This window comes from Vulpes vulpes, chromosome 8 (genome assembly GCF_048418805.1).
Source record: "Vulpes vulpes isolate BD-2025 chromosome 8, VulVul3, whole genome shotgun sequence".
Taxonomy (NCBI): domain Eukaryota; kingdom Metazoa; phylum Chordata; class Mammalia; order Carnivora; family Canidae; genus Vulpes; species Vulpes vulpes.
Genome location: NC_132787.1, coordinates 6,367,168 through 6,381,992, shown reverse-complemented (window position 1 = coordinate 6,381,992; position 14,825 = coordinate 6,367,168). Strand labels below are relative to the sequence as shown.

The 14,825-nt window shown below is 38.6% G+C and overlaps 1 protein-coding gene across 1 annotated transcript; it reads right to left on the bottom strand.

Annotated features, from left to right (window-relative positions):
• Nucleotides 1-12,445: 12,445 nt before the first annotated feature.
• On the bottom strand, nucleotides 12,446-13,375 carry LOC112921226 (olfactory receptor 5BS1-like). Its single transcript, XM_026000472.2, has one exon. It carries the CDS (start codon nucleotides 13,373-13,375, stop codon nucleotides 12,446-12,448), a length of 930 nt encoding a protein of 309 aa, XP_025856257.2.
• Nucleotides 13,376-14,825: the final 1,450 nt, after the last annotated feature.

Here is a 14,825-nt window from a genome sequence, read left to right as displayed (position 1 = left end):
CTAGTAAAAGAGGAAATGAGGGCTAATGAACACTTACATTGCCTCTGCCGCACAATATTACATTCAACTTAACCAAGCACCTAAATCTGACTTTACTTCAAAAGGATATTTGGAGAGAGTTGGCACATTGATAGATGGAAGAGGCAGCCCAGACCCTCCTCTCTTCTTCTTTCGGAAACAAATCAGTGTAAGATTGTATTCTTTAAAAAAAAAAAAAAATGTAGGCGGTGAGGGGAGGCAAAAATAGGCTTTGGCCTAATGGTATGATAGTATTTAGTAAACATGTGCTTTATGTCAGAACCTTGCCTTAAATATCACAGGGAGAAAATAAGTAAAATACCTCTATATTATGCTTTGACATGCCACCTCTTTACCCATGCCTCAACAAACTGAAGTATAGGTATTATCTCAGCATGGGTTCAAGGGTATTAAGTGAGCCAAAAGGCAAAGTTAGGAATACAGCCCTGGCCTTAGACTTATAACCTGGTGCACCAGAATAGTACCTTACTTTTCATAGTAATGTATGGACAAGTCCAAACTCCTATATAATGTTACAAGGTAGAGTAATTAAGTATGAGGTGAGCAGCAGGTAGATAATTCCATCTTTTTTTTAAAGATTTTTTTATTATTTATTTATTTATTTTTTATTTTTTATTGGTGTTCAATTTTCCAACATATAGAATACACCCAGTGCTCATCCCATCAAGTGCCCCCCTCAGTGCCCGTCGCCCAGTCACACCCCCCCCACCTCCCTTTCCACCACCCCTTGTTTGTTTCCCAGAGTTAGGAGTCTCTCATGTTCTGTCTCCCTTTCTGATATTTCCCACTCATTTAAAAATCCATTTGGGGAATATAAAATGAGTGGGAGAATTTATTTATTTATTCATGAGAGACACAGTGAGAGAAAAAGGGGGGGGGGGGCGGAGACACAGGCAGAGGGAGAAGCAGGCTCCATGCAGGAAGCCCAACGTGGGACTCGATCCTGGGACTCCAGGATCAAGCCCTGAGCCAAAGGCAGGCGCTAAACCACTGAGCCATTCAGGGATCCCTGATAATTCCATCTTTTAAAAACTTTCTGGTGGAAAAGTTTCAAGATCAGTTTTGATGGCAAAATGTGGGAAGAACAGCCCGGATAAAATCAGATGGCAGGGGACACTTGGGTGGCTCAGCGGTTGAGCATCTGCCTTTGGCCCAGGGCATGATCCTGGAGTCCCGGGATCGAGTCTCACATCGGGCTCCTGGCATGGAGCCTGCTTCTGTCTCTGCCTCTCTCTCTCTCTCTCTCTCTCTCTCTCTCTTTCTCAGTGTGTGTCTCTCATGAATAAATAAATAAAATCTTTAAAAAGAAAAAGAATCAGAAGGCAGAAATGGATATGCTGTCATGTGCTATGGGATGAAGAACACAGATATGGGGGTGTCTATCTAGAGCAGAGAAATTAAATGGGGAAATTGACAGAAGGATTAGAATAGTTTTTTTTTAATTTGCTATGACAAGTAATAGGGAGTCTTTATACTTAATGTTAAAAGGAAACAATATACCCGATGGGTCTAATTATGTCATTCTAAGAAAACTTGGTGGTGTGAGGCTGCCCTATTGATAGAGTTCACAACAACAGAATTAGATGAGTTGGGCCCATAGCCAGATTCTAATGTATGGAATACAGAGTTCCTCAGGACACAGCAGTGTTCTATCTGAGGCTCAGAGAAAAGTTCCCAGATAGTTAAGGTTTCAAGTTCTCATAGTACTTTGAAAGACCTTAAAAGGCTCAGTCTCTTGTCTATCAGCCTTGGCTTCTTCATTTCTGAGAACAGGAGTTCTGCTGTGGTTTGAATAAGAAAGTATAATGCAGGTGTTCACCAGTTAGGATTGTGTTATAAAAGTTCCTTTATCAGTTGATTGTAATGAATTATCAGCTTGGCTTATAAAAACCCTGTTCAGCCGTAATGAAAGCATACCTTCCATTGCTAACTAGAACCTAACCACTCTAAATGACACTGCTTTTCTTTCATTCAAAGTTTTGAAGCTTGGTGTCAGAGATGAATTTTCCACTAACAGGTCAGTGGAGTTCTTTACTTCCTCTTTGTCCTACATAGGAAAAGAAGAAAGGAGAGAGAAAGGGTGAAGGAAGTTTCAGATTAGGACTCCTATGGGGAGAAAGGGTTAGAGCCCTTGTTCAGTAATTAATAATTGTAACTAACATTTGTAGAGCACTTAAAATTTACAAAGTGCTTTTTTATACTCAACTACATGCAGTACATGCTGTTGATTTCTGTTCTGTTACCTTATTTTAAAAGTCTGCTATTTACTACCCACTAAATTGATTTTACAACCCACTAATGGATTGCAGGTTATCATTAAAAAAGTATTGGTATGCAAGTTGTAGGAGCAAAAATAGCCACTTCTTGGAATGACTGCATGGGGCACATGCTTTATTAAGGGACAGCCAGGTTTTGACTAGATAAAGGAGTAGAAAGAAACATCTATCCAAGAGGTTGAAGGATATAGGGGTGTCTGTAATCTGTTGGGGCTGCTGTAACAAAATGCTGTTGACTAGGTGGCTTATAAACAATGCATATTTATTTCTCACAGTCCTGGAAGCTGATAAGTCTAAGATTGGGGTGCCGACAGCGTCTGTTGAGAATTTGCTCACCGTGTCTTCACGTGGTAGAAAGGGGGAGCTCTCTGAGGCTCCTTTTAGAAGGGCACTAATCCCATTTGTGTGCTCTGTCCTCATGACCTAATCCCCTCCCAGAGGCCCTACCTCCAAGTATCATCACACTGGAAATCAGGTTTCAGCATATGAATTTTGGGGAGATACAAACATTCAGTTTATAGAAAGGGGGGTTTTGTTGATGACAGACCCTGAATTCCAAAGGTCACAGTGGAAGGATGTAGAGGTTGTTTTGGGAGTTAGAGTTTGATTCTACTTAGGCAGTGTAGAGGACTGTAATAGGGTAAGAATCTCTATTTTGAGGGATGATCTGGGGGCTAAGGATTCACATGGTGAGTGTTGTAAGCAGAGATATAGGACATGATGGGATTAGTTCTCTCAGGGGGAGGTGGATAATCAGTTGTAATATAGCCTCCTTATTGGGACTGGTCTCTCAGTTTGTCAGTGGTGGGGTGAGGTGTAAGGGTCGGTTGGGGTTGGGTAGATGAGCTGTGTGTGGTAGAATGAGGGTCTCATTCTAGAAGTGTGCTGGACTCTTTTTCAATTCTACTGTGGATAGAGTGACTATCTTTCCAGAAGTGCCAGAGCTCTGAGGGTCCCTTAAATCAGGCTTGGCAGTGAGTGGTAGTAGTTTCAAGGCTTAAGAAGTTCTGTGGCTTACACTTAAATCCTACTGTCCTTGATGTTGAGGGGGAAGAAAGGACTGACCTCACAAGAAGGTAATAGTTTTATTTGTACTCTTTAAGTAGGAAGATTTTAATTAAAAAGACAATGCTAACTTAAATAGTGGGTACAAAGATATACTAGAAATTGGACTAAACTAAGAACCAAAAGATTTGTTTTTTAATTCTGGCTATGCCTCTCGGTGACAGATCAGAGCCTTAACCCCAGCTATCAAATTAGTATAATGTTGTTCTTCTTTTCCTTAAAAGCTGTTCTGAGGAATAAATTAAGTAAAAATATAGACATATGGTGTAAAATTTATAAAGCAGTATTCAAAGGCAAGCTATTGGCAATGGGCATTACTTGGCAGAAATAATTTGTAGTCAGTACAAATAGTGGACCAAGTGCAAGCAGCTGTCAGTTAGTGACAGCTGGTGTTGCAATCAGGGTAAGACTAGATGTTTTATAAGATTTAAAGAGATTTTTGATGGTGCAGTGCAACTCAGACAAATAGATAAAAAGCAGAACTGTTTGTTACTTACAGCTCCAAAGAGAGAAGTCCGTTGTGTGGAGCCACATAGTGGGTTACACCTGAGGACAGGGTAACAGTAGGCTGGAACTGTAGGAGGTGCTTATGTATGGCAAATAGGATAGAGTTAGGTAGGTTTCCCAGGCTAAGAAGAAGCTGTTCCTGAATGTGGGTATCTGGGGGCCTCTGGCAGTTGGGTATGTGTGTATTGTAACCCAGGAGTGTTAGAGCCTGATAAGGGAAGTAGTTGGAGTGGGAGTTTGATAAATTGCCAGTGAAGGGGAATTGAGAGTTTAAGCCATGACATCAAGACTGGGTCAAAACAGCACTTGTGAAATATCATATTACACTGGGACAGCTTTAGAGTTGTGTAATCTCAAACTGTCATTTTTTTTTTATAGTACAGAAACTTACTCAAAGCAGACTTCTCATTGACATAGTATAGTTTCTTAATTTAGCTATTTATTTATAATACATTTTATTTATAAATTACTGAAAATCTAATCTTTAATTCTGTTATCTCTGGCTCTTAATTTATATTTTAAGTAGGCCAGATTGTTTAATCGTTTTAGAGAAATACCTGGCATCATCTAATACCCAGTGGCAGAAAGAGTTAGACTGGGTTAAAAGTTCTTCTGAGATTATAAATGCCGGTAGCATATAATGGCTGGTATAATTCAGGCTCAAAGTTGTTTTCCATCAGGTTAGAGTTATTTTCCTATTATATGGCTGTGGTAGAAAGAATATTAAGTTGTCCCCTAACTTCTTAATATAGTATTCTATAGTCCCTTCCTGTTGAATATGGGTAGGATTTGTGAATATGGTGGGATTTAATTTCCATGATTAGCTACCGAGCAGCTGGCTTTGAGTAAATCAAAAAGGGAGACTATCCTGGATAGCCTTGACCTAAGGAGGTGAGCCCATAGAAATGGGCACTTCCTAAAGTCAGAGAGATCAGAAGCTACCATGCTGTGAGGGGGCCATGTGGCTAGGAACTGACGGAATCTGTAGGAGCTGAGAGCAGTCCCTGCCTGTCAGCTAGCAAGGAACTGGGGACCTCAGTCCTATAAGCTACAAGAAATCGGATTCTGCTGACAACCGTGTCATCTTGGAAGAAGACTACAAGTCTCAGATGAGATCATAGCATGGCTTACACTTTGATTTTAGCCTGAAGAGATTCTGAGCAGAGTACCAAACTGATCCATGCCTGGAGTTCTGATCCACAGAGACTGTGAGATAATAAATTTGTGTTGATTTTAGCTACTAAATTGCAGTAATTCATTATGCAACAATAAAAAATACACTGTGTCCAATTTTTCATTTTTATGATTGTGCATACATAGGCACTACATTTATTTTTTTTCTTTACATGGAAATGAGTTGTTTACACTTTTTTGTCTTCTTGAACAATGCTACTGTGAACACCTTGTAAACTATTTCTGGTGCACATGTTTAAGGGTTTCTCTAGGATTAGGATCATTGAACCATAGAATATGTGAATGTTCACCTTTATAAGATAATGCCAAATGACAAAAGTATTGCAAAAATTGTGTTTCTTTAAAAAATAAAGTTAATATATCTTCACTAGGCTAAAAGAAAAACTGAAAAGACAAGTTACTAACATCCGGAATAAGTGAGTGCCTCACTGCATATTCTTCATAGACTCAAAAGCTAATAAGAGATTGTTATGAACAATCTTATGCCAATGAATTTGACAATTAGATGAATTGGACAAATTCTTTGAAAGACATAAATTATCAAATTATAAGAAAATATTAAAAACCTAAATAGCACTATATCAACTAAAGAAATTAGAGTTGTAACCATAAATCAGAAGGAACCTCAAGGTCCAGATGGTTTTACTGGTGAATCTGATCAAACTTAAACAAAAGGATACTAATCCTACAACAAAACAAAACAAAACAAAACAAAACAAAAACAAACCCTTTCAGAAAAGAGAGAAGGGGACACTTCTTCACTCATTTAAGGAGGCTGTAATTATCCTACTAAAACCAGACCAAGACATTACACATCTAAACTTGTTATGAGACAAATATAAGCTTGATGCCAAAATTGATAAGAACAATACAAGAAAATAAAGTTACAGACCCTCACAGACATAGATGCAAAAATCCTCAGCTAATTTTTAGCAAACTGATTACAGCAATATATATGAACCAAGTGGGATTTATCCCAGGAATGCAAGGTTGCTTTTAGCATTTGAAAATCAATATACCACATAGAGCAAAATAGGAAACTATTATGGTTTCAACTGATACCAAAAAAGCAACTAACAACATGCAACACCCCTTCACAAACTAGGAATAAAAAGCTTATATCTGAAAAGCCTATTGCAAACATAATAATTAATGTGAAAGACTGAATGTTTTTATCCTAAGACTGGAAATAAGACAAAGATGTCTGCTCTCACTGCTTCTTTTCATTATTGTACTGGAGGCACTAATCAGTGCAAAAAAAGGACAAAAATAAAAAACAAAATGCACATAATTTAGAGAAGAAAAGTAACGTTATATACATAGAAAGTTTTGAGGAGTCTACAAAGAAATTCCTAGACTATAGTAAGTGAATTCAAGAAGGTCACATGATGCAAGGTCAATCTAGAAATCAATTATATTTTTATAAATAAACAACAATTAGAAAATAAAAGTAAAAACAGTTCAATTTATGATATGTAAAACATGATATACTAAAAAATGATATACTCAGAGATAAGTTTAATAAAATGTGTAAGACTCTGTACACTGAAAACTAGAAAACACTGTAGAGAGAAATTGAAGAACTTCAAATACCTGGGGAGATATATCATGTTCATGAATTAGAAGATTCACTATTGTTGTCGTTATCTCTGAATTGTTCCTTAGTATCTTTAGAAGAAAACAGGAGGATAGCTTGGGAACACTGAGAACATCTTGGTGAAATAGTACAAATATTTATTTTATTAAATGTTGTATATACTGGAGTATATACGTCTTTTTACTATTCTGTGTAACAAAATGGGAAGTATGCATAAGTCATTTATGCTGCAAACCAGACCATGATGGTTGTCTCAAGGAAAAGCCCCTGTACAATTATTTTAGTTGTGAATTGAAGTAATTACTTTTCTAAAAAAAATAGAACAGCACTTTTACTTGAAAGAATGCCTGGCACTATAGCTTTTGGAACATATTTGGCAGACTTTTTCTTGAAACTAACTTAAATGAGCATGACAGAAAAAGAAAAAACTAACATTATTTGTTGCCAGTGATAAAGTTATGATTAAGATTTGTGGTGATATTAATGCATGTGATTTTTAAATATTGTATAATTAACTATTAATATTTGGAACATCTGTATAATATATCATTAATGTCAATATTTGGAACATCAGGGAACCAGTAGTTTTCAAATGACTAATGCATGGTATTTAAAAAATCATGCCTGGACGAAAGTTCCCCTCAAAGTGCAATAGAGACCAATGAATTTTAACAGAGTATGAAAAATTCATTGATATGGTTTCAGATATGAAAATGCTCCTCCCTTTCCAATAATGTCTCTGGAGCAGGCTATTCTTTATATGCTTCAGTAAAAACAGATTCAACTCTCTTCATTAAGAAGGACATTAAAAAGATTTGCAAAAATGTATCATAATGCTACCTAATCATTTTTTGTTTCAGAAAATATAATTATTTTAATAAAAATGCTACCTATGTGAACTGATAATGGATTTATTATTATTTGTAAATGAAATGATAAATATCTTTAAACTCTAGATTTTATTTATTAGTTTTATTTTAAAATATTTTTATTTTTATTTTATTTTATTTTTTTATTTATTTATGATAGTCACAGAGAGAGAGAGAGGCAGAGACACAGGCAGAGGGAGAAGCAGGCTCCACGCAGCGGGAGCCCGACGTGGGATTCGATCCCGGGTCTCCAGGATCGCGCCCTGGGCCAAAGGCAGGCGCCAAACCGCTGCGCCACCCAGGGATCCCTTTAAAATATTTTTAAATAATAAATTTATTTCTTATTGGTGTTCAATTTGCCAACATACAGAACAACACCCAGTGCTCATCCGGTCAAGTGCCCCCCTCAGTGCCCGTCACCCATTCACCCCCACCCCCCTCCCTCCTCCCCTTCCACCACCCCTGGTTCGTTTCCCAGAGTTAGGAGTCTTTATGTTCTGTTTCCCTTTCTGATATTTCCTACCCATTTCTTCTCCCTTCCTTTCTATTCCCTTTTACTATTTTTTATATTCCCCAAATGAATGAGAACATATAATGTTTGTCCTTCTCCGATTGTATGTGTCTGTTTTTGTGCCAGTCCCACACTGTCTTGATGACCACAGCTTTGTAGTACAACTTGAAATCTGGCATTGTGATGTCGCCAGCTCTGGTTTTCTTTTTCAATATTCCCCTGGCTATTTGGGGTCTTCTCTGATTCCACACAAATCTTAAGATTATTTGTTCCAACTCTCCGAAGAAAGCCCATGGTATTTTGATAGGGATTGCATTGAATGTGTAAATTGCCCTGGTTAACATTGACATTTTCACAATATTAATTCTTCCAATCCATGAGCATGGAATATTTTTCCATCTCTTTGTGTCTTCCTCAATTTCTTTCAGAAGTGTTCTGTAGTTTTTAGGGTAGAAGTCCTTTACCTCTTTGGTTAAGTTTATTCCTAGTATCTTATGCTTTTGGGTGCAGTTGTAAATGGGTTTGACTCCTTAATTTCTCTTTCTCAAGTCTCATTGTTAGTGTATAGAAATGCCACTGATTTCTGGGCATTGATTTTGTATCCTGCCACGCTGCCGAATTGCTTTCTAGAGTGGCTGCACCAGTTTGCATTCTCACCAACAGTGTAAGAGGGTTGTCCCCTACCTTTGCATTCTTGCCTACATCTGTTGTTTCTGAATTGGTAATTTCAGCCATTCTGACAGGTGTGGGTGGTATCTCATCATGGTAATTATTGATTGATAAGAATTTAGTACCATTGTATTACCTATAAAGTAGTTGATTTGTTGATTTTGTCAGTTCCTTTCTAGTCTCTGTGGCAATGTGTTTGGACCTTGTTCAATGTGTGGCATTTTAACTAGGTGTGCTTTGGATTGCTTCTTAAAACAAACCTGATCCTATTTCCACTAGACCTGAAGCTTTGCAGCATTCTATTATCAGTAGACTTGGTGCGTGCAGAGAGTTTGTGCTCCTTTTCTGGGGAAGGGGCCTGCTATGCTGGTTCTCAGGCTAACTTGCCCTAGTAAAGGTGCACTTTGTAGGGTGCAGTGGGATGGGGCTTGGTGTAAGAGGCTGCAGTCTCCACTGAGGGGGCACTGTGTTGCTAACTGAAGTCTGTCCCTGCTGTTGAGGAGGGAAGGGTATGGCATCACCAGACTCTCTCAACCCTGGAGAGGGCAGTTTGCGCCCACTACTGTTCAGGAAGCTCTCACAGAAGAGCAAACAATCTCCCCTCTTGTGTTCCAAGATTCTATCAGAACCCTGCTTTCACCCTGTGTCCAAGCTGTCTGCCTGCCTGGTGGCACAGTACTCCTGTGTTTTATCTCAGGTTTGTGGATGTATTTCAAAAACTCCCAAGTTTTAGGAACCCAGCCTGGCTAGACCCATGCTGATACTCTGGGGTAGGGTCCCGTTGCATTGTGGCTGGTGCCGGTTTGTCCCAGAAAAGAAGTTGCACATCTACAGGAGCTTATGTTTATCATAAGCAGCAGAGCTCAAAGTCTGAAGTTTTAGAAATCTACACCATCGCTGGGGGCATGTCTGGTGGGCTTAAGGGTGCTTCTTGTGATAAACAGCGCCCCCTTTTCCCAGTCAGTGGTTTTGGGGAAAAGTTTTTCTTGTGCAATCCCTTGTGACCTCTCTCTCTCTCTCTCTCTCTCTCTCTCTCTCTTTCTCTTTCTTTCCTCTCTCTGTGATCAGGGCTCCCCTCTGCAGTACTCCCAATTCTTTTCTCTCCCAAATCAACTCTCCACAACTCCTAACTTCCACAATATGGCTGTTTTTCACCCTCTATATGTGCAATTTGCTCTCTCAGTCCTCAGATTTCTTGGGTGTTCAGAATGATTTGATCCAGCTGTGTTTAAGGGATGAGGCAGGCATAGGGTCCCATTATTATTCTATCATCTTAATTTTCCTCCTGGTTTTACCATTTATATATGCATCTCCAAATAGTACAGTTCTGTTTGCCTTTATTTGAACTTTATATGAATAGAAGAATGTATTACCTATCATTTTGTTCATATTGTATTTGAAATTCATTCATGCTATTTCATATGACTAGTTTGTTCATTTTCATTGATTATATTCACTTCACAGTATGTATATATCAAAATTTATCTATTTCTATTGTACATGGCCATTTGAGTTATTTCCTGATTTTGTTTGTGCTACCACAAACATTCTTGTACTTTTATTTTGGTGTAGTGAGTATGAGTTTTTCTAGGATAAATACCTAGTCGTGGAATTCTGGGCTGAAGTAACTTTACCACATAATGGGTAGCTAAAAAGTCACCCAAAATGAAAGTCTTCATTGTTCGACATTATTACCAATGCTTCATTTTATTGGGTTTCTTACGTTTTGCCATTCTAATACTTGTTTAATGGTATTTTTCATTGTGGTTTTAATTTGTATGATTACTATTAGGGCTGAGGAACTTAGAGAATAAATTTCCTCTTCTGTCAAGTTCCTGTTCTATTCTTTTGCTCATTTTCTTATCAGAATAATTCTTTTCTTTTTATTATGTAGTATACTAGGACTTTGCTATTCATATGTGTGGCAAATATTTTTCCTACTTTGTGGCTTGTCTTTTCATTCTGCTGAGATTTTTGTTAAAGTTCATAATTTTAATATAATTGTATTTATATATATAAATTACATATATACACAATTGTATTTATCAACTTTTTGTACTTACTGCTTTTCATATCTTGTTTTAAAAAATCCTTCTTTATCATCAATACATTGCCCTATTATATATTTTTGTATATTTTTTTATTGGAGTTAGATTTGCCAACATATAGCATAACACCCAGTGCTCATCCTGTTAAGTACCCCCCTCAGTGCCAGTCACCCAGTCACCCCACTCTCCCGCCCACCTCCCCTTCCACTACCCCTTGTTCGTTTCCCAGAGTTAGGAGTCACTCATGTTCTGTTGCCCTCTCTGATATTTCCCACTCATTTTTTCTCCTTTCCCCTTTAATCTCTCTCACTATTTTTTATATTCCCCTTTAATGAAGCCATATAATGTTTGTCCTTCTCCGATTGACTTACTTCACTCAGCATAATACCCTCCAGTTCCATCCACATTTATAAAAGATTTATAGTTTCCCTTTTCACATTTAATACTTGAGTCTAATGGGAATTGACCTTTGCATATGGTAGGTGAGGATAAAGTTTCATTAATTCTCTACATGGATAGCTAATCATTCCAACTCTATTGATTGAAAAGTCCACCCTAAAGAAATTAATATGCCTTGCCACCTCAATATATATATACTCCTTTGGATAATACCTATTAGTGCAATTGCTTATAGCAGTGCTATCCACCAAGAGCCAAAACACAAAAAGAGCCCAAATGTCCATCAACTGATGAATGAGTAAAGAAGATGTGGGATAGATAGATAGATAGACGTCAATTGTTCCAAAATTGATTTGTATCCAAAGGATACAAAAATAGTGATTCAAAGGCGCACGTGCACATAATTTTATTTTTAAATGTAAGCCCCCAGGTAGGAGAGTTTAGGGAAAACAAAATAGGCACAATATACTGATTTTCAATTTGGCAATCTATTATTTTTCTTTTTTATGTTTCCCTGCTGTATTGGTCACACTTTTCCAGAAAACAGAATGAATAGAATAGAATAGAATAGAATAGAATAGAATAGAATAGAATAGAATAAGAGATTTATTACGATGGCTTGGCTGGCATGGTTATGGAGGCTGAGAAATCCCATGACCTGCTGTCTGCAAGCTGGGAGACCAGAAAAGCCAGTGGTATAATTCCAGTCCTAACCAAAAGCCTGAACCAGGGGAGCCAGTTTTGTAAGTTCTAATCTGAGTTTGAAGGCCCAAGAACAAGAACATCAATGTCTGAAGGTAGGAGAAGATGGATGTTCCACTTCAAGCAGAGAATGCAGATTCACCCTGCCACTGCAGTTTTGTTCTATTTGGGCCCTGAACAGAGTGCATGATACTCACATCGGTGAGGGCAGTCTTCTTTATCCAGTTCATCGATTCAAATTCTTCTGGAAACATCTTCAAAGACACTCCAGAAATAATCATTTGGTCAGGCATCCTACTCTGCTCCAAATACACCTCATCTGCTGTCTTCTCAGATGAAGCCAAGATCCCTCTCTCAGATTATTTTGTAAAGGGTTGCTAGATAGGAGCCCATACCTCAAATTCTTTCCCTGGCCTCCATTTTTGTGAGAGCTTATTTGCTTTGAAGTCCAGACAAACACTTGAATTTAATTGAAATGCAACTTCCCCAAGTGCTCTAGGCCTATAAAAATCATTCTTCTTTAGAGATAATTTTGTTCTATTTCTGAGCCAAATGACACTGCTTTTTTCCTACCCCAGGGCACACTTTTGTTGCTTTAGCATCCTCTGCAGAGCTGCCTTTACCTCTTGGTTCTTGAGACTGTAGATGAGGGGGTTCACCAAAGATGTGATCACACTGTACTGAATGGAGACCACTCGCTCCAACACCGAGCCTGAGGCAGGGCTGATGTACCTGAATAGAGCTGTCCCATAGAACAAGAGTACCACGGTGAGGTGGGAGGAGCAGGTGGAGAAGGCTTTGGCTTGGCCCTCAGAGGAGCGGATGTTCAGAATGGCAGAAATGATTCTGGAGTAAGAGAAGAGGATCAGGGGAAGTGTCAGCAGTCCCAGAAATGCACATGACACTGCTAGAAGAATCTCATTGACAATGGGATCTGTACAGGACAGAGGAAAGAGCGGAGGTAGCTCACAGCTGAAATGGGGGATAATGTTGGACCCACAGAAATGTAACTTGTAGATGAAAAGAATATTCATCAAGGAAATCAGAAATCCCACTGTCCAAGCTATGCTCACAGTCACAATACAGAGAGGCCTGTTTATGACCATGGTGTAGACCAGAGGGTAGCAGATGGCAGCATAGCGGTCATAGGCCATGGCAGAGAGCAGACAAGCTTCTGTTCCTCCAGAGAGAGTGAAAAAGAAACTCTGAGTGATGCAGCCCCACACCGAGATGCTTTTCTTCTGAGATAAGAAGTTCTGTAGCATTTTGGGCACAGTGACTGAGGAGAAACTGAGATCCAGGAAGGATAAGTGTCCGAGGAAGAAGTACATGGGTGTGTGGAGATGAGAATCAACCCTGATCACCAGGATCATCACCAGATTTCCCATCAAAGTCAGAAGGTAAATCCCCAGGAACAGCACAAAGAGCATAGTCTGGATCTGGGGATCACTAGACAATCCCAGAAGGACAAATTCAGTAATTATACTGACGTTTTTCATGGCTGCTTAGAGATTCTGTCCCTCAAAAGAAATGAATGATTTTTCCACTTGGTAAGACATTGATCTGAGTCTTTCTCAGTGAATAGGAATTTTCTACTCACAGACAATATATCTCCTTACCTATAGACCAAAACAGGAAACTCGAGATAAGAAAGTGTCTTCTCAGATACAATGTCTTCACTTGCCCTTCTTTTCTAACTAGTAGCACTATCTTGTCATGATCTCTATACCTTCACCCTACCTCATCACTCTTTTGATAAAAATACCAGGCACATGCAAGTCGGGTACGTCCTGGAGTCAAAAGAAGGGAGAAAAGCCCCAGTGGCTAAGCCCAAAAAACCTTTTATAGCCAAAATCTACGGGGCCCCATGGGCAATGATTCCTTCTCAGAATAGTAAGGTCATAGACTCACAATAAGTAAGGGTGGTGTCATAGCAGACTTTACAGCCTTTATTTTATACATAAGGAGAATGCATTGCCTCAGGTCTCAGTAAAATGATGTTGAGGTTGGGATTAGAATAGATGTTCCAACTAGTCTGGTTGGTGGTTTTGAATTGATTGTTACAAGCTGAGTTTTGTATTGTTTTGGGGTCACAAGCAACTTTGCTAATAGGGAGTTCACCTAAATTATATTTCAATATGCCTTGGCTCTGATACTTAGACAGTGGTCTCTACAGTTCTGTGTTAGCTGCTACTGAAGTAGAAAAAGAACTAGTCTTAGAGTAGTAACCTTAATTTGAGTCTTAGCTCAAACATTCTAATGGTATCATCAACTTAAAAGTTACTCAGTTTCAGGGTGCCTAGGTGGCTCAGTCGTTGAGCATCTCCCTTTGGCTCAGGTAGTGATCCAGGGGTCCTGGGATTGAGTCCCACTTCTCCCTCTGCCTATGTCTCTGCCTCTCTGTGTGTCTCTCATGAATGAATAAATAAAATCTATTTTTAAAAAGTTACTCAGTTTATTTAAGCCTTATTGTGTTCATTTGTGAAACTGAGTAAATGAAATAAATATTTTTGTAAACCATATAGCTCACACCATATTATGCAATAATAAAATTTTTACCATATGAACAAAAAGAAAAGACTTCTCTATTGGGGAGTAGGCTTGTGGGCATTTTTTCTTTTAAATAGTTTCTCTAATGTAAAATTATTTTCCCATTGAATACGTCTCTTTTTTGTAAAGAAATGACTTGGAGACTTTCAGGAAACTCTCCGCCTAGCTTTGTTTTCTTTAGAGAGGAAGGCAAAGAGAAAATTGGATTGAAGTGAAAGAAAAGTCCCAGGGCAAAGGAAGCTGAACTCCTAAAGAGCAAATTGTTTTGTGGTCTTTTCCCCATCACTGCTGGGCATCTCAGTAGTTTGGTTCTGCTTGGGTATATGGGATTGAACCTAATGCCCCATTGAAATCCCTCATACTTATGATCCCAGAACACTACCAAGGCCATGTTTTCAA